General features: G+C 43.5%; 1 protein-coding gene across 6 annotated transcripts in view; it reads left to right on the top strand.

Annotated features, from left to right (window-relative positions):
• Positions 1-17,612, top strand: part of DOP1A (DOP1 leucine zipper like protein A) — a 65,367-nt gene that overhangs the window by 25,492 nt on the left and 22,263 nt on the right. For 3 of the 6 annotated variants that reach the window (XM_079970280.1, XM_079970279.1, XM_079970278.1), the window contains exons 7-19: positions 465-564; positions 2,747-2,856; positions 3,815-3,923; positions 4,893-5,013; positions 6,556-6,675; positions 7,199-7,313; positions 8,062-8,091; positions 9,274-9,504; positions 10,162-10,795; positions 13,372-13,646; positions 14,967-15,119; positions 15,704-15,804; positions 16,072-16,331. In XM_079970280.1, coding sequence (XP_079826406.1) covers positions 465-564; positions 2,747-2,856; positions 3,815-3,923; positions 4,893-5,013; positions 6,556-6,675; positions 7,199-7,313; positions 8,062-8,091; positions 9,274-9,504; positions 10,162-10,795; positions 13,372-13,646; positions 14,967-15,119; positions 15,704-15,804; positions 16,072-16,331 — 2,359 coding nt within the window. Of the gene's footprint in view, positions 1-464; positions 565-2,746; positions 2,857-3,814; positions 3,924-4,892; positions 5,014-6,555; positions 6,676-7,198; positions 7,314-8,061; positions 8,092-9,273; positions 9,505-10,161; positions 10,796-13,371; positions 13,647-14,966; positions 15,120-15,703; positions 15,805-16,071; positions 16,332-17,612 lie in introns of those variants that run through there. The other 3 variants (XM_079970281.1, XM_079970282.1, XM_079970283.1) reach the window with 3 other exon arrangements.

Here is a 17,612-nt window from a genome sequence, read left to right as displayed (position 1 = left end):
AAAAATAGATTGGCCAGCCCAGACTGCCTCTGATATCTTTGATCATTCTCTTGCTTATATTAGATCAATATAGTGATCAGCATTTAACTCTGCATTAAAGTTGTTTGTTCAGGGGAAAACATGATTTCTTTCTTCCTAGTGATTATTTTATTATCTTTGCAATGTAAATGTTAGGGTTTGCTTTTGGTGTACTTCATCAGATTAAATCGCCTGAAACTAGGTATAGGCTGCAGGGAGAGATGTGGTTGTTGTCTACTGGTGCCGATAAAGGCACAAGCCACTTAGAAGGGGCTGATTAAAAACAGGCAGCCTAGATTTTTTTTTGTCAGATTCCAGATCTCAGCCTGCATGAATCCACAGGTACTAGGATGTGAATAAAAATATTTTTTCCTCCTATACAACAAAACTCTTGAATGTAACACCTGCTGCAGTTTGTTGTTTAAATGTAACATTCCCAATTTTAGGCGACACGCCCAGACATGATCAGAATTCTGTCAGCATCTCTTCATGTAGTCCTGCGCAGAGATATGTCACTCAATAGAAGGCTTTATGCCTGGCTTCTAGGTAGGTGCGGGATTTATATTTTTATAAAATCAGCTGGTACCTCATTGTAACTGTAACATTGTAAACCCCCCCCCCTTCATTTTAGTATGTGCGGTTTTATTTTGGACTAAAGTTTCTTGCGAAACATTTTGAATGTTTCTGTAGCTATTGCTGTTGTGTTATGGCTGACTAAAGATACAGTAAATTTATAATTTATTTGTAGTTTATAATCTGCCTTTCAATTCACAAGAAGTTTTGAAGCAGCGAACTTTTTTTTTTTAAAGTGCACACCTAAAAATGCCATTTAAAACATCAATAGTAACAGTAACTGAACCAGCAGCTTATCTCCACCAGCACAGCTAGCTAAATGCATACATACATACATACATACATGCTGTATAAATTTCTGCCATAAAGGTAAAGGGACCCCTGCCCGTTAGGTCCAGTCGTGGCCGACTCTGGGGTTGCTGCGCTCATCTTGCTTTATTGGCCGAGGGAGCCGGCGTACAGGTTCCGGGTCATGTGGTCAGCATGACTAAGCCGCTTCTGGCGAACCAGAGCAGCGCCCGGAAACACAGTTTACCTTCCTGCTGGAGCGGTACCTATTTATCTACTTGCACTTTGACGTGCTTTCGAACTGCTAGGTTGGCAGGAGCAGGGACCGAGCAACGGGAGCTCACCCCGTCTCTGGGATTCGAACCGCCAACCTTCCGATTGGCAAGCCCTATGCTCTGTGGTTTAACCCACAGTGCCACCTGCGTCGCCATATTAGAGAATAAAACTTGGTACTGGGGAACTGCTGCTCCAGCTCTTGGAATTTGCCTTGTGTGGTTCTGCAGGTTTCTGCATTGTCTTGGCATCATTTTCATCATCTGCATCAGAGATGGCTGACATGCTACCCTTCACATGTTCCTGGACCAGTTGTTCCACCTGCCCTAGCTGGCATGCTCATTGGTCAGGGGTGATGGGAGTTGTAGTTCAACAACCTCTGGAGGGTATCCCATTGACAACCCCTCATTTAGATGTAACTGCTTGGAGAGGCTGTTCAAAAATTGTGAGAATGAGGAGGCTTCATTAGTGTGCTTGGCTCTGTTCCTCCTTGTCAGACTTAATGCAGACAAGATGGTGATGTTAATGGAGTCATGGTTTTCCTGTTCCAGCTGGGGTCCTGCTTCCCCGAAAGGAGAATTTGTGTGTAGAGTTTGGGCATGCTACTGGACTCAACATTGCTCCTGGATTTTCCAGAGCCTCTTTTATGGCCCGGTTGACAACTGTATCTAGCAAAGGGTAGCCTGACTGCTATGATAACCAGCCTTTGTAACCTCCAGGCTAGACTGTTGTAATGTACTTTATCTGAGACTACAATCGAAGAGCGTTGAGCCATGCATTGGGATATAAGTAATAAATTTGCCACCTATACTATCCAGCGCAAATTGGGATAGCCTATATAAATCAGCTATAAAATGCACATTATTTCATGTTTTCATAGGTGATGTTTTCTTAGCTTTATAATAATAAAACTCAGATTCAAATATGCATACAGAAGCCAGATTGTCATTTTATTAACAACAAACAACAAGATTTTCCACTTCTTTGATGCAGACTGGTCACAGACTGATGTGATGTAATGCTTAACAGTGCAGTCTTATGCTTGTTTACTCAGAAGTTAGTATGTTTAGGATTGCAGCCTGAGAGACTGAACTGTGAATCAGGATCTCCCTAGTGGAAATCTCAGCCCAGCTCTGAGCTTGCCCAGTAGTCTTTAGGCATGCCGCCATTCTTGGTCTCAGCAATGCAGAGTGACCTACCTTAGAGGATGATTGTAATTATTAGAATGAAATGATGTATGTGAACCAATGTAAACATTCAAAAGTGCCATGACTATAGTAGAATTCTTGTAAAGTCTAAATTTATATTTCCTCCCATCACTGGAAAATTAAGTGTGGCATTCATCATCCAGAATGCCAGGAATTCCTGTAGAAGTGAAAGTAGCTTGATGTTTTGCTCTTTGTGTCACCAGTTGCCTTTTATTAAATTAAATTTAAAATGGTCTTTCCTCTTGCCAACAATATTTGGACGGCAAAATGGTAAGTTATCAGAACTAAGCCATTGTTCTCACTGTTCGTTCTTCTTTACCAACTTATTTAAACACTGTGTTAATTTGCCATATGCTTTTTCCTTTTCCTTTTCCTTTTGCTTGAAGGTTTTGATAACAACGGTGCCATTATAGGACCTAGAAGCACAAGGCATAGCAATCCTGAAGAACATGCTACATACTACTTCAATACTTTCTCTAAGGAAATGCTAGTTCAGGTAGTCATGCTTTCGATAACTTGTTTGTGTGTCCCTTGTAGGTTCTCAAAAATGGCTGGTGGGCTCTGTTCAGCTTGGTAGATCACAAGCTGTCCAGTCTTTCTATAGGGGTTCCTCTTGCTAATGGCAAACATGCCACCTGATTAGCTGGCTCCAAGCCCAGCCTGTTTTGTGGGGCACCTTTTGACCCATATTGAAAGGATTTATTGTGTTGTGCAAAACGTGAGACTGGGAGTAGACTACACATTTGCAAATACTAGGAGAGCATTTTGTTCAAAGCTAGTACCATTTTTGGGAAGCAAGCAGTTTGGTTGACTATGCAAGGAACCAGAAAGTTATCTTCAACTCTTCTTCTAAAAGCAGTAGCATTATAACTTTTAAATGCAAGCAATTATCATTCAAAGCAGTGTTATTACAGGAAGAAGTCCTTTTAAGTACGCTCAGTGTATTTCGCCCCCACCCCTGGTCTTCTGGTATTTCCTTATAGCAATTTTGGCTCTGACATGCATTGGTGATTCATATTTGTTTCAAAAATTAACTTGATTTTGTGAAGGGTGAGGAGAATGGTTAGATAGAGGATGCTCAAATGATGGCATGGGGAACCCAGATGTGGCAGACAGGCAGACAAATGTACATTCACACTTCCAGTAATTTCTGATCCATAGTTGTGGCCTTACCTTGTCTTAATCTTAATGGCACACGCCAGGAATACACTTGAGAGAAGACTGTGGACTGGATCCAGAATGTCCCTTTCACAAACTGAAAGCCTCTTCAGGGAATGAAAGGGAGTTAGATCCAGGGGCTGCTCCCACTGAAGAGTGGGGAGGAGGGCAATGTTTTGTAGAACTAGGTTAGCGTTTCAGGTAGTAGCACCATGAATGGTTTCTTACTCGTGCTTTGGTCACTGTAGTCTAAACTCTTATCTCACTTCTTGATTCTAATGTGTTGTTTCTTACAGGCAATGGTGGGAATTTTGCAGATCAACGTGTGTGGAGAGGAGAGCACATTGACGCAGGATCTGAAGCCTTTTCGGATTCTTATCAGTTTACTGGACAAACCTGAGCTAGGTAGCTATGTGAATGTCCTTGCATGCCAATGGAGGGGGGGGGTGTCTGTTGTTAAATAACAGTTCATATAGTAGTAACAGAGGGCAAAAGAACAAACAAACATCCCAGACATTCTAAAGTACTTCATATGATGAAATGAGGCATGCACCATAAGTAAAAGAGTAACCTTGAACTTCTCTCATATGCCTATCTGAACAGCTATAATAAAACTTAGTAACAGTTAAAACAGCAGTCTGTGATCCATGCAGCTGTACCTCCTTTACTCTGTTCTAAAAATCACCCACTATCTCATTATCACAGAGTTTTGGTAATGCAGTGTTGCATTACCACAGGAGAAGGAGAGGGTGCTGCTTTGATGGGATAGAAATGCTCCTCAGAAGTGGTTAGAATTGCACTTGAACAGAATTGCAGAGTATAACACAAGAGTTACTGTAGTGTAGCTGCTAGATATGTCAGCAGGCATGTTTGAGGTCAGATTTCAAGCCCAGAATTTCTCAATTCTGACAATGTAAAGAAAACAGGCGCTGGGAATGAATTGAGCAACAGTTTTTGAAATAAATGCGCTTCGCCTTTTTCACTTGCAGTTGAAAGGTCAGACGCAGTCTTAAAACAAGCTTGCTACGATGTCTTTCAGGTTAAGATTATAGCCTAAATATTTAATGACAGCATGCACATATTAAGTTTTAATGAAATCAACACAGCCGTAGAAAACGCGTTACTACGTTGTACTGGCAGTGCCAGGAGATCACATTCCTTCTTAAATTAGTGGTAGCAGCGTCATCCTTTCCAACAGTTTTCAGTGTGCTTTTAACATGTTTCAGCCAAATAGAAAGCATGGATAAAGTTGTGTGTCTTTTGTTGTGCATTATTGAATTGTACAATTGGTATAACTGCAGATAAAATGAATTCAGATACTAGTCAGTGGAATTGTTAATATAATTGATGTTTTTTTCCTCTTGTTCCTTTTAGGACCTGTAATATTAGAGGATGTACTGATTGAAGTATTTAGGACATTATATACTCAATGCAAAGCAGAGCTGGATCTGCAGGTGGACTCCTCCTTCCGCAAGGACCATGCTCAGCTAAGCAGGTGGCCATGTCGAGAGGAAAAAAGAGAAATCCCTTCCTACAGCCCAGTTTCTTGAACAGCAGCCTTTCATGCAAAATTATTTTGCAAATGTGGGAAGTTGCAATATTAACTTGATATGTCATGCAGGTCAGGGATTGGATCAGATACTGAAAGTCTAGGGCTTGCCGATCAGAAGGTCAGCGGTTCAAATGCCCGCAACGGGGTGAGCTCCCGTTGTTCCGTCCCAGCTCCTGCCCACCTAGCAGTTTGAAAGCACGTCAAAGTGCAAGTAGATAAATAGGTACCGCTCCAGCGGGAAGGTAAATGGTGTTTCCGTGCGCTGCTCTGGTTCGCCAGAAGCGGCTTAGTCATGCTGGCCACATGAGCCGGAAGCTGTCTGCGGACAAACACCGTCTCCCTCGGCCTATAGAGCGAGATGAGCGCGCAACCCCAGAGTCCTCCACAACTGGACCTAACGGTCAGGGGTACCTTTGCCTTTACCTTTAAAATACCCGACCCGAGCCGGTATTTTTAGGGAGAGCATTCACAAAGTGTGCGTGCTAAAAGTAGCATATTTATTTGTTGTTACATTTATATCCCACCTTCCCTGCAAGGAGCTCATGGCAGGGTACATGCTGCTTCCTCTCTCCAATTTATTTGTGCACCTGTCCTGTGAGATATTTAGGTTGAGAGACGGTGACACACCCAAGGTTACTTCCCCATAAACTTTACAGCTGAGTGGAGATTTGAACTCTAGCCTCCCAGGTCCTAGTCCAACATGCTAGTCACAGGACAACACTGGGATATAATTAGTTTCTTATTTTTAATTAAATTTATATACTGCCCTTCATCTCAGGGCGGTTCACAACATAAAAATACAATATAAAAAACATGAAGTACATGGTAAAAATAAGAACAAAACCAAACATAATTCCCCCCTTCCGTTTTATATATATATTTCCCATTAGTGATTAATCGGTGAGCACCTCCTATCCATGAAATTCTCAGAATACATGCTAAGCCAGGGGAAACGGATTGTGATGATGATTTAATATTGAAAAGGGAGCCCAAGTAAAGTGTTAAAGCAGAGGAGGTTGGGGAAGAAGACCTTTTTCTCTTTCTACTGTAGATGTGAATGCCTAGCCTGATACTGGTCACAATTCAGTAGTTATGTCGGCTCAAAAAGACTATCCTGTAGTTGGCCATAGAAAGACTTGTGCTCAAAGGCTTCTGCACTGCAGATTTAGGTTCTCCTTGCTTGGTAGCCAGTAACACAGACTTTGCAATGGATGGGCTTCTCTCTTATCTCTGCAGCTCATTCAGAGCAGCTCCAGCTTGTCTACTGCTTTGAACGATTCTGGATTCAGTGGTTTTGCCTCTCTATGGCAATGATAGCAAAAAATATAAAAGAGGCAGTAGGATTGCAGGAGGGGGATAAAGGTGGGAAAAGGTAGTAACAAAGGGGGAGGCTGCTGTGAGGGAAATCGGGAAGTAGGCTTGGAGCAAGATTGCAAATGGAGAAGTACTTTTGTTCTGAGTACTGTTGTTACATTTTTATTTCAGCAAACTGAGGGAAAATAAGAAAACAGCAGAGCTGATTAAAACTGCCAATCTTCTGTTCAATTCTTTTGAGCCTTACTATATGTGGGATTACATTGCCCGTTGGTTTGAAGAATGTTGTAGGTAAGTTATATTTCGCTGAAGATGTTTTGTATACTGGTGTGTCCTGGTAAAGGAGCACAATTGAGTTGATACACTTATGTTTTTTTAAAAAAACTGTATACTGTGATTCTAAGTTGTCAAAGTGTGCTGTATAGATCTTTTAGAAAGAGGAATCTCTCTATACATAGATTGTTACTTTACTCTTGGTGTCAGTTTCCATGTGCATGTGTGTCGTGTTATGATTCAGTGCCAGGTGACTTGCAGCTGAATGTGTGAACTGATTCTGTTGCAAATCATTACTTTGAGGATATGTGCGGTGCTACATATCTGTCTCTGGTAATTAATCTATCTGATGGATGTAGAACCTGTGGCCCTCCAGATTTCGCTAGACGACAACTCCCATCATCCCTGACCGTTGGCCAGGCTGGCTGAAGTTAATGGGAGTTGCAGTTCAGCGACTTCGGCAGGGCCGAATATCCTGCTAATATTACTAGTTACACAGACACACTGCTACCAATGAATAAATTATGCTTTGAATTCGTAGGAGGACGCTGCATGCCCGACTACAGACTGTGCCTGGAGGTGGTAGTGAACCTGCTGAACTCCCCCTTACCAATTTCTGCCTACTAGTTGATTTTTTGTTGGATATAGTATCTTTGGTAAGATTTCTACTGCTCACAACTTGGTTCTCCTCCCCCCTACTCTGTGGTTTTCTAAGCTAGGTAACCCTCCAGGTGGCATGAAAGAGGTCTTTAATCCAGCAAAGTGGGCAGGGATTGCTTCAAAAGTAATATGATAGGGCCTGGGTGGGGAACCTGGGGGGCCAAATGCAGCCCTCTGGTCCTTTCTGTCTGGCTCTTGCAACTCTCCCCAGGCCATGCCCCTCCTTGCTTGTGTTTGCATGGTTGATGACTCTTGCTTGTCTAGATGGATGATAGACAGGGATGTCTTGGTGTGTATAGAAACTAGCTAACCTTGCAGAGCTAAAACTCTTCTACATTGCTCTTCCCACTTTTCCGTCTGGCCTCGGCCCCCTCACAGTCACGTGGCCCCTGGAAGACTCCCCTGAGGAGAAGACATTTCCCTTGCAGTAGGGTCTTAATTTTAAGAATGAGATTTTATCACACAGAGATCATTCTTCTGTTTATTATTTGATTGGGGGCTCAGCCTCACTTCTTTCTCTTGCATCCCTCCTCCTTTGTCTATTACTATGCTAATTGACATCAGGATATGTGGTGCTATGATTTCATTAAACTTGTTAGATAGCAGTTGTTTTTTATGCATGCCGCAATCATATTTCTCTATCAACATTGTATATCTTAATAAAGGCTCTTAGAAATGTTTTGGTTTTTTTGCCTCCTGTTATATCTCCTTTGTCTTCAAACTCTTTGCTTTCTCATTTCAAAGCCTACTAGAAGTATGAGAGTGCTTTGTCAGGTATGACATTCAGACTGTTTTCCTCTTTTGATTAAAAGTGATCCGTTTACATGTTTCTGACAGTATATATTTTGGTAATATTAAATGTGAAAGAATCGTGAATATTTGATTGCCCTCTGTGGATTTGTTACCAGTTTGTAGTTTTAGAGTGTTTTCAAACAACCGTTTTTTTACACAATAAATGCAACTTTTGTTTCTCACTTTCATCAGACACACCGAGTTGCACTTCTTTGGGGAGTTTTATCACGTTTTCCAAGCCCACAAATCACTACAGCTTAATGCAGTTCCCCGGATATTGCTTTCTTTGCTGTTATAACAACTGTGTCAAATGTAGATTAAACAGCAGGGAGAATAACCATCCTTCCTGAAATATTTTAAAGACTGTGCTGCTTACTCTTCCGTGCTTGAACATACATGCAACCTGTTCATTTATAAATACACATAAGTAGGCATGCTTAGGGGTGTCAACTTGAATAAAAGGGGGGGGCAGATATGCCCCGCCCCACATAATTGATCACATGACATGGTGCATGCACACCATTTGAATGGCAATGCCCATCAACTTGGGTGGGGCTCAGCCCCTTCAAATATTTTAGTGGGGGGGCAAAGCCTCCCTGGCCCCTAAGAGTTGGCTTCTATGCACATGATAGATAGATAGATACACAGATATACACAGGTCTGTATTTAGCAAATAGCAGCACAGGTTCTCTAAACATCCCCATAAAATCTTCCCACAGCATGACTATCCCCTGCATATTGTGACTGAATTTGTTAAGTGATCAAGATTTAATATTATAAATTCATACGTGTAACATGAGTGATACCCAGTGTTGTGCCTAGCTAGTTTCCCCTTCCTCTCCTCCCTTTTGCAGCACTCCATGCTCCCCCTGCCATCTGATCCAAGATGTCTCCCACCCCTCAAAAGCCAACTGGGAGGCTGTAGGGAGTAGGAGAGGAAGGAGAAGCCCCCGTTGAGCCACTGGCAGTCCTCCCTGCTAGTGGACAAACAGAATTAGCTATCACCCAATGTTTAAAAGTTGTTGCTTTTTAACCAAGTCTTCATTTCCTTTCTTTTTTTCAAATTTCATAAAAATAGAACTATTGAAACTTGTAGCTAAAGTCCGTAGAAAGGATAAATTACAGAAGCCACTGATACCAGTTCTAACTGTATTTTGTTGCTAGGAGACCTATATTGAAATACAAACGGAACATCTGCCTCAGCTGCTACTCAGGATGATCTCTGCCTTGACGAGCCACCTGCAGACTTTGCACTTGTCTGAGCTAGCAGATTCCTTGAAACTCTGCTCAAAGATTCTTAGCAAAGTTCAGCCTCCGCTGTTGTCCGCTGGTACTGACGGTGCCTTGCAGTTTCCGAGTAGGCACAGCATCGTCAAAGAATGGGAAGAAAGAAAGGTAATCCAGAAAATACTCTTCTCGTTTCGTTTTTAAAAATAAACAGCTCCAACTTTTGAAACGGTTGCTATAAGCTTAGCTCCCATTCTGTTGTTTTAAAACCTGTGGCCTACTTCAAGAATGGACTGGCTGCTATATATGCACCTTGCGGGCTTTATATTAGAAAAAAGATAGCTTCGTGTGCCATGTGCACCAGGAACACAGAAAGGCTTAAGAAGTTAGGAATATGCATGCATATTTTTGTTTGTTTGTTTCCCCGGAAGTGTAAAAGACCTGATCCATAAGATCAGAGGCTCTGCTCTGTGTGCACCTGCCAAGTGAAGTGAGACAAGTCGTTACTAGGAATGGGGCCTTCTCGGTGGTGGCACCTTGGCTGTAGGAAACTCTCCCAGAGAGGCCCGCCTGCCACCTGTATGGAATCCCATCAAATTCAGTGAGGATCCCTTAAGTGGTGGTGGCAAAAAATCACTGTGTGTTGCGGAGACTGGTTTTCTGAACTCACCTGCTCTTAAACTATAAACAAACGACAAAAGCAGTGAGATGTGCAGCTGGTGAAAATGAGAGAACAACATTTGCTAACACACAAAATGACACGGTTTGCTTTCCACCTCTGATTTTATTCAGCTCTTGCTCCTTCCTTACTCTTGTCTCAATTAGATGCCACCAGTTTCCGCAGAGAACCCAAACGATGTGTTTGAAGATGGTGAAAATCCTCCAAGCAGCCGGTCCTCCGAAAGTGGCTTTACCGAGTTTGTGCAGTATCAGGCAGATACGACTGATGACATTGACAGGATGCTGAGTGGGGGGTCTGGAACAACTGGCCTCCCCATTATAGGCAGCACTTCTTCAGAGACTGAGACAGTCTCCACTCTGGGTTCTGAGGAAACAATTGTTCAGCCGTCTTCCAAGATGGCCCAGGGGACAGGATCTCGAAGTGGGAAGACAACAACAGTTCAGAAGACTGCAATGCAGTGCTGTTTGGAGTATGTCCAGCAGTTTTTAACCAGATTTATCAACCTGTACATCATTCCAAGCAACTCCTTGTCTCGGCCTTTAGCAGCTGAGCTTCAGGAGGACCTCGTCAGGGGGAAAGGAGAGGCTGCACAGTGTACCAGAGAGTCACAAGGGGATGCAGCTAAAGGGAAAAGGACCACTAAGAAGACATCGCCAAAAGAATACCTCTCTGCCTTCATTGCTGCATGTCAGCTCTTCCTTGAGTGCTCAAGTTTTCCAGTTTACATTGCAGAGGGAAACCACACATCAGAAATACATGCTGAGCAGACAGATATTGGTGAGTAATTTCCTACATTTTAATCTCCTCCCCATTAAAACTTCCTTTCAGGTTTGATCTTTCACTTTTTGTAAAACCGGTTTTGACTACCTTTTGTTTCTCTTTCTCTCGTTGTGCACAAACCCAGTTCTCCTGTTCTTTATTATTATTATTTTTTAAAGAAATGTTTCCTAGTAAAAAAAGGGCTTGATGGGAGGTATACTGGGTTTTGATTTGGGTAATTGTTGGAATGGATTTGCTTCAGACTTGGAAACCAATCCTGCTTAATTCCTATCAGTATGTATGTTTGACATTGGGATACATCAGATGTAAATTGATGCACTTCCAGTGTATTTTTGGTGTAGGTTATTCACACTTCACATCTGGTGTGTGATATGGTTGCTTGCAGTTAATAAGCTCCTCTATTGAGTACCTAATATATATGAAAACTTCACAGCTTTGTTGATGCATACAAAGTATCTCATCTTTCAAAAGAAGGTTGTGGGGCCAGTAGTAGTATTCTGTGTCAGTTAGTCTCAAAGAACAGGCATTCATTTCCTCTGGGGCTTCTGAAGCTTTGTTTTCTGAAATCCAAAGTCTCATATGGAAGCATTGAAACTGCCTTACCCCAGGTCAGATTATTTGTCAATCAATCCCTGTGCTGTCTGCTCACACTGGCACTGGCTCTGCAGGGTCTCAGGTGTAGCTGGGCCTTTCCCACCTCCTGGTCCTATTAGCTAGAGATGTTGGGGGTTGAGCCTGAGAACCTTCTTCATGTGTAGTGTAAGGTTCTGAGCTTCTGTTCCCCAAGACCTCATCCCAAGGGGCCCACTGTGAAGCACTTTTGTACAATCCGTGTGAGGTTACTGACACACCCCCACAGCCAACCTGAGGTTTACGTAGTTGAAATAATAGCCATATCATTAAAGTAGCTCCATTCCAGTGACACGGATGGTGTGCAGTTGCTACTCCATCTTTCATAGGTGCTTAACTACCCAACTATTAGAGTTTTGGTTTATTATTCTACTCCCTCCAGATGTTGTTGGACTACAACTCCCATCACCCCCAACCATTGACCTTGCTGGCTGAGGTTGATGGGAGTTGTAGCCCAGCAAAATCTGGAGGATGTGACATTGGCTATTCCTACTATATCTTGCCACCTTTTTGTTGTTCAGTTTCATGTCAGGTGTTTTGGGGGTTTTTTAGCACAGATTATAGTTGTCATGCCTAAGGACCTATATATATGTTGCATATAGATAAAGAAGCAGGAATAGAAGGGATGATTGTGGAAAGCAGCTAATTCATGGTTGGAGGGCAATTAATTCATTTAAGCTTGGGAATTCTGATGCGCCCATGAACCTTCAACCTCTGCTTTCAGTGGAGTCTGCAGATCAGCAGGCACGTTCAGATCTGATATCTCCATTGAAATAAATGGAACAGTCCATGCGTTGCACACAATAAACCCATTGAAATCAATGGACTTAAACAAGTCATGTCTTCTGATTCAGTCAGTCTACTTGAGTATTACTTAGTTGGATACAACCCCATGTGTGCAAATCAGGCGTACATCTTAGTTCTAGGATGGGGACCATATTTGTATTACCGTATTTTTCGCACCATAGGACGCACTTTTTCCCCTCCAAAAATGAAGGGGAAATGTGTGTGCATCCTATGGTGCGAATGCAGGCTTTCGCTGAAGCCTGGAGAGTGAGAGGGGTCGGTGTGCACGGACCCCTCACGCTCTCCAAGCTTCGCACACCTCTCCGCAAGCAGCGGGAGCCCAGCGCTGGGCTTCTGCTGCTTGCGGAGACTTGCCTGCATGTTGAAGCCTGCGCGTGCTGAGCTCAGCGCGCCCAGGCTTCGCGGACCTCTCCGCAAGCAGCGGGAGTGCTCCCACGGCTTGCAGAGAGCTGCCTGTTTGGGGGCTGGGGTCGGGGGAAGCTCAAGCTTCCCCCGCCCCAGCCCCGCGCCTGGGGGGGAAATAATTTTTCCCCCTTTATTTCCCCCCCAAAAAAACTGGGTGCGCCCTATGGTCCGGTGCGCCCTATGGTGCGAAAAATACGGTACTGCTTCCCTTCATTCCTTTTATCATTTTTAGACGGCAATTAATCTCTCATTCCTCCTGTTCAACATTATCTGTGTGATATGGTTGCTTGTCATGATCCCTTGAGATCCATTACAAATTTAGATGGGGGCCGTGATCCATTTCAGTATGCCTAAGTGTTTACTGCATATACGCATCAGGATTTTTAAAAATTAAAATATCAAAAAGCAGCCTCTCCATACTACATCTGAAACTGCTTTTGAACACTGATTTTCAAAAAGCAGCCTACCTGTCTGGGGTAGCACAGGGCTGGTCTGCTGTTTGAAGATAGACCATCAAAAGCCCAGCTAGACATGCAAAGTAAACTGTGATACATTTCTGCAAAGTCTTTTCCCCCCGCCCATTCTACTTTTCCCATTAGAGTTTAACCTATTTGAAGTAGCTGATGGTGGTACAGTAGATATGCAAGATGGAGGGGTGGTGGGTGGGAATAAATATAATTTTCCAATATAAGAGGAACTGCTTTTTTTTAATAGAAGCCATTTCCTTTCAGATTGTGAAGAAGAGCAGCCCCCCTTGTGGCTCCAGACTCTTATGGGTGCTTGCAGACAAGCCAGTGATTTCAGCATCCAAGGTGTCACTATTTCTTTAATAATGGACTTAGTGGGATTGACTCAGTCCGTTGCTGTTGTCACTGGAGAAAATCTGAATAGTGTGGACGCGCCACAGCCTCTGAGTCCAAACCAAGGAAGAGTGGCTGTTGTGATCAGACCTCCTCTCACTCAAGGCAACCTCCGATACATGGCTGAAAAGACAGATTTTTTCAAGGTACAGTAAAACAGTCATACAGCTTCTGTAATGATAAAAATGTGCCAGGCAGAAGAACCTCTGCAGCATTTATTTTCACTTTCTACAAAGCCTGATAAGTTGTTAGGTGATGGTATAAAGCAAGTTCTAGCTGGGAAAGTAAGCCAGCTTCATAACCTATGGTTTGAAGTTGGCTTGTTCAGAAACTTTGAATTCTTTTTTTTTTATTTATTGTATCTAGACAAGGTTATGTCCTTAAATTCTATTGATTTTTGGCAGGACTTATGCAGAAGCTTGTCAAGTGGGGCACAGCTACTATGCTAGCATCCCAGCAGGTGGGTTGTTGTTGCATATTCGTGAGGCAGCAGGGAGGGTGGCATGGTGCAAATGCACCAGCGAGGCAGTCTGGTGCTCCTGCCAATGTGTTAGCACCACACTGACCTCCCTAATACCTCACCCTTCCACCTTCCAGCAGTGATCTGCCTACTGGGAAACTAGCACAGCAGTTCTGTCCACCTGGTGACCCACTTCTGAACTTCAGAGGTACTTAATTTCTAAGTACTGCACCCAAACTTTGCACCTTACGAGACTGTTATCACTGCTTTGGATTAAATGAAATTTAATACATTGCTCTGAAGCTCATTACTCACTACACTACTTGTTAAGCATTTTACCTACAATCCTGATAAGAGCATAAGAACAGCCTTCTGAATCAGGCCAATGGTCCATTTCGTCCAGCATCCTGTTCTCACAGTGGCCCTTTGGAAGCCTGCCAGCAGGACATGAGCGCAACAGCACCCCACCCCTGTCAAAGTCCACTGCACAGCACTTTCCCAGTGTCTTGACAGCCAGCTAGTTATGGGGCGCTTGAGAAACCCAGCACACGGGGCTTTGCTGCTGCTGTGGTACTATGCGGTTTGCAATGAAACTGCTGCTAAAACAGATGTTGTTATTGCATTTTACAGAAATTTCTTTCTGGGCCTTATAAAGGCTTGGACCCAAAAAATCATGGGTGGAACTCTGCTTGAACAGTGAGGCTTTTTCATGCTAATCTCCCTCCGCAATCCCCTGAAAAGCCACTTTTGAGGGGTAGAGGACCCTGTGGAAGAATATAGGATGTGTTGGGGGATGGAAGCAAGAGGATAGACTTGGCAGAAATCGGGGGAAACCTTGTAAAAGCGGAAGTGCCTTCCCATTGTAGAGGAGCACCTACATCACATTTGGATCTCAGTGTTTTTCTACATCAGCTGGGCTACACCGAGGCATCTCCCCCAGCTGTTCACTCTGATAAGACAGCTATAACTGTGTCTGTGTGTATTTCTCCTGTGTTCCTTTCCAAAGCATGTGGCATTAACACTATGGGACCAGCTGGGTGATGGAACTCCTCAACATCACCAGAAGAGTGTGGAGCTTTTTTTCCAGTTGCACAATCTAGTTCCGTCATCTAGCATTTGCGAGGATGTTATCAGTCAGCAGTTGACCCACAGAGACAAGGTAAATACTGGCTCACTTGTATTATGTTCTTTTGAGGTGTGCTAAATTTGGGAATTGAGGCAGTGAAACTATTTTAGAATCCTATATTATCATTGCAGATTATGCAGGTAAAATGCAAGACATGGGAGCCTCACGGTGGTGTTGGTGAGGAACAGTGCAATTCTTATGCAGGCAACCTTCCTTCCTAACAGTAGTGTCTTAATTAAAAATAATAACAATAAAAATAAAATAGCTCCTCCTTTCCAGTGTGGTTCTTTGCAACCAGGCTTGCTCTTCCTCTAGTTTTGTTCAGGTACTGTCTTTAGTCCAGCTTCTTGGATGGCACTAAATAAATAACAAGCTTCATACTGCTCTGCCCTCTTATTTCTGCTTTCCTATTCTGATACTATACTGAGGGAAAGGTACAAAAAGGAAAATTGTGAACCAAAAGCTAGCTTGTGATTTCATTTATGATTTAACCTCAGCAATCACTTGATTATACCGTTTCCATGTGTTCCGACTTGGCTCTGATTTAGATTGCCACTTCCCTCCATACTTCCTCCAGTGAATTGTTTAACCATGTTATCTGTCTGTCTGTTCTGCAGAAAATCAGGACAGAAGCTCATGCCAAGTTTGCAGTGCTATGGCACCTCACCAGAGACCTCCATATTAACAAGTCCTCATCGTATGGTCGCTCATTTGACAGGTTGGTTGGATTCAAAGATATTCAGAGTTTAATTGTCTCTACCCAGGAAGAGCCATGTCACTTTCTGACCTAGAAGGCAGCCCCCCTCCCAATTCCAAATGGAAAGATAGCCCATCTCTTACACCTTTGCAGAGTCCTCCCATTATGCAGTAGATGAAGTGTCTGTCAAGTTGTTCAGCCAGGTTTCCCCAACTGAAGAAACTACAGGCTGATGCCCATAGTTACAACCATTGTGGTTTTTATTTGGATTTTTTCCCCCATCCTCAGGTCCTTGTTTATCATGCTGGACAGCCTTAACAGTTTGGATGGTTCTACCTGGTCAGTCGGTCAGGCCTGGTTAAATCAAGTGCTCCAACGTCACGACATTGCAAGAGTCCTTGAACCTTTGCTTCTGTTGCTTCTCCACCCAAAAACTCAGCGCATTTCTGTCCAGAGAGTGCAGGCTGAATGCTACTGGAATAAACCATCTTGTTATCCTGAGGATGAAAATGAAAATAATTTTATGCAGAAATTTAACTGTGGTGATTGTAAGTACTGTGTTTAAAAACCCTAATTTCACATATCTGCCTTACTAATATGCCTTTACAATACTCCATCATACAGACAATGACCATTTTGTGCACGTTCAAGGCATGCACAGCATGGTCGGACCTAGAGCAGGGCGGGCATACATACGCTCCGCCGTCTCGTGCGATGACCCAGAATGCAACCCCCAAGCAAATCGGGGGTTGCCTGCACTTCCATGTGGGGTCATATCACAAATGGAATATATCCATGAATTAGTAGCTGGGCCAATGCTGTCCATGCCATTACTGATCCCGGAGAGGATGGCGTGGAGTCTAGAATGGTATGAAAGGAGTGCTCTGGTAGTATTCTGTCCTGATACCATTTTCTTGAAGCATCTCAATTTAGACATCATACAGTGGTACCTTGGGTTACAGATCCTTCAGGTTACAGACGCTTCAGGTTACAGACTCCGCTAACCCAGAAATAGTACCTCAGGTTAAGAACTTTGCTTCAGGATGAGAACAGAAATTGTGCTCTGGTGGCGCAGTGGCAGCAGGAGGCCCCATTAGCTAAAGTGGTGCTTCAGGTTAAGAACAGTTTCAGGTTAAGAATGGACCTCCGGAACGAATTACCATATTTTTCGCTCTATAACACGCACCTGACCATAACACGCACGTAGTTTTTAGAGGAGGAAAACAAGAAAAGAATATTCTAAACGAAACAGTGGATGTACGATTTTTGTGGTTCATGCTGTGGCCACAGACATGTGATCTGACGGTGAGTTTGGGGTAGCCTAATGCAAAAATCCTGAGGATCCATGTGGATCCATGCTTTATAACCACATTTTTGCGCCATTGCGGCCCCATGAAACAGTGGGTGCGTGTGTTTTTTGGTGCAGGCTGTAGCCATGGATATGCTATGTGATCTGATGGTGAATTTGGGGTGACCTAGTGCAAAAATCCTGAGGATCCATGTGGATCCGTGCTTTGTAACCACGTTTTAAGTGGGGAGGGAAGGAAAAGAACTCAAGGGACAAGGAGCACGCGTGGGGGGTGTGGAGAAGGATGCTGCTAATAATGCAGGAGAGGCTCCTCTCCGGCTTTGCTCCTTTAGAACAAGCAGGCTCTGCGTTGCTCCCTCCCCAGCAAGGAAACCATGATAGTAACCACTCTGAGACAAATCAAGAAAAATTGCGACCAACACTCTCCCCCAACAAGCGCAGTGAGGTCAAAACACACGCACACGCAGAGAGAGAACTGGCCCTAAAGTCGCAGAGCGCTGGAAGTCGCAGGGGCGCTGGG

Source organism: Podarcis cretensis (assembly GCF_951804945.1).
Source record: "Podarcis cretensis genome assembly, chromosome: 3".
Taxonomy (NCBI): Eukaryota; Metazoa; Chordata; class Lepidosauria; order Squamata; family Lacertidae; genus Podarcis; species Podarcis cretensis.
The sequence above is the reverse complement of the archived record's forward strand: the minus strand, read 5'-3'. Positions and strand labels throughout refer to the sequence as shown.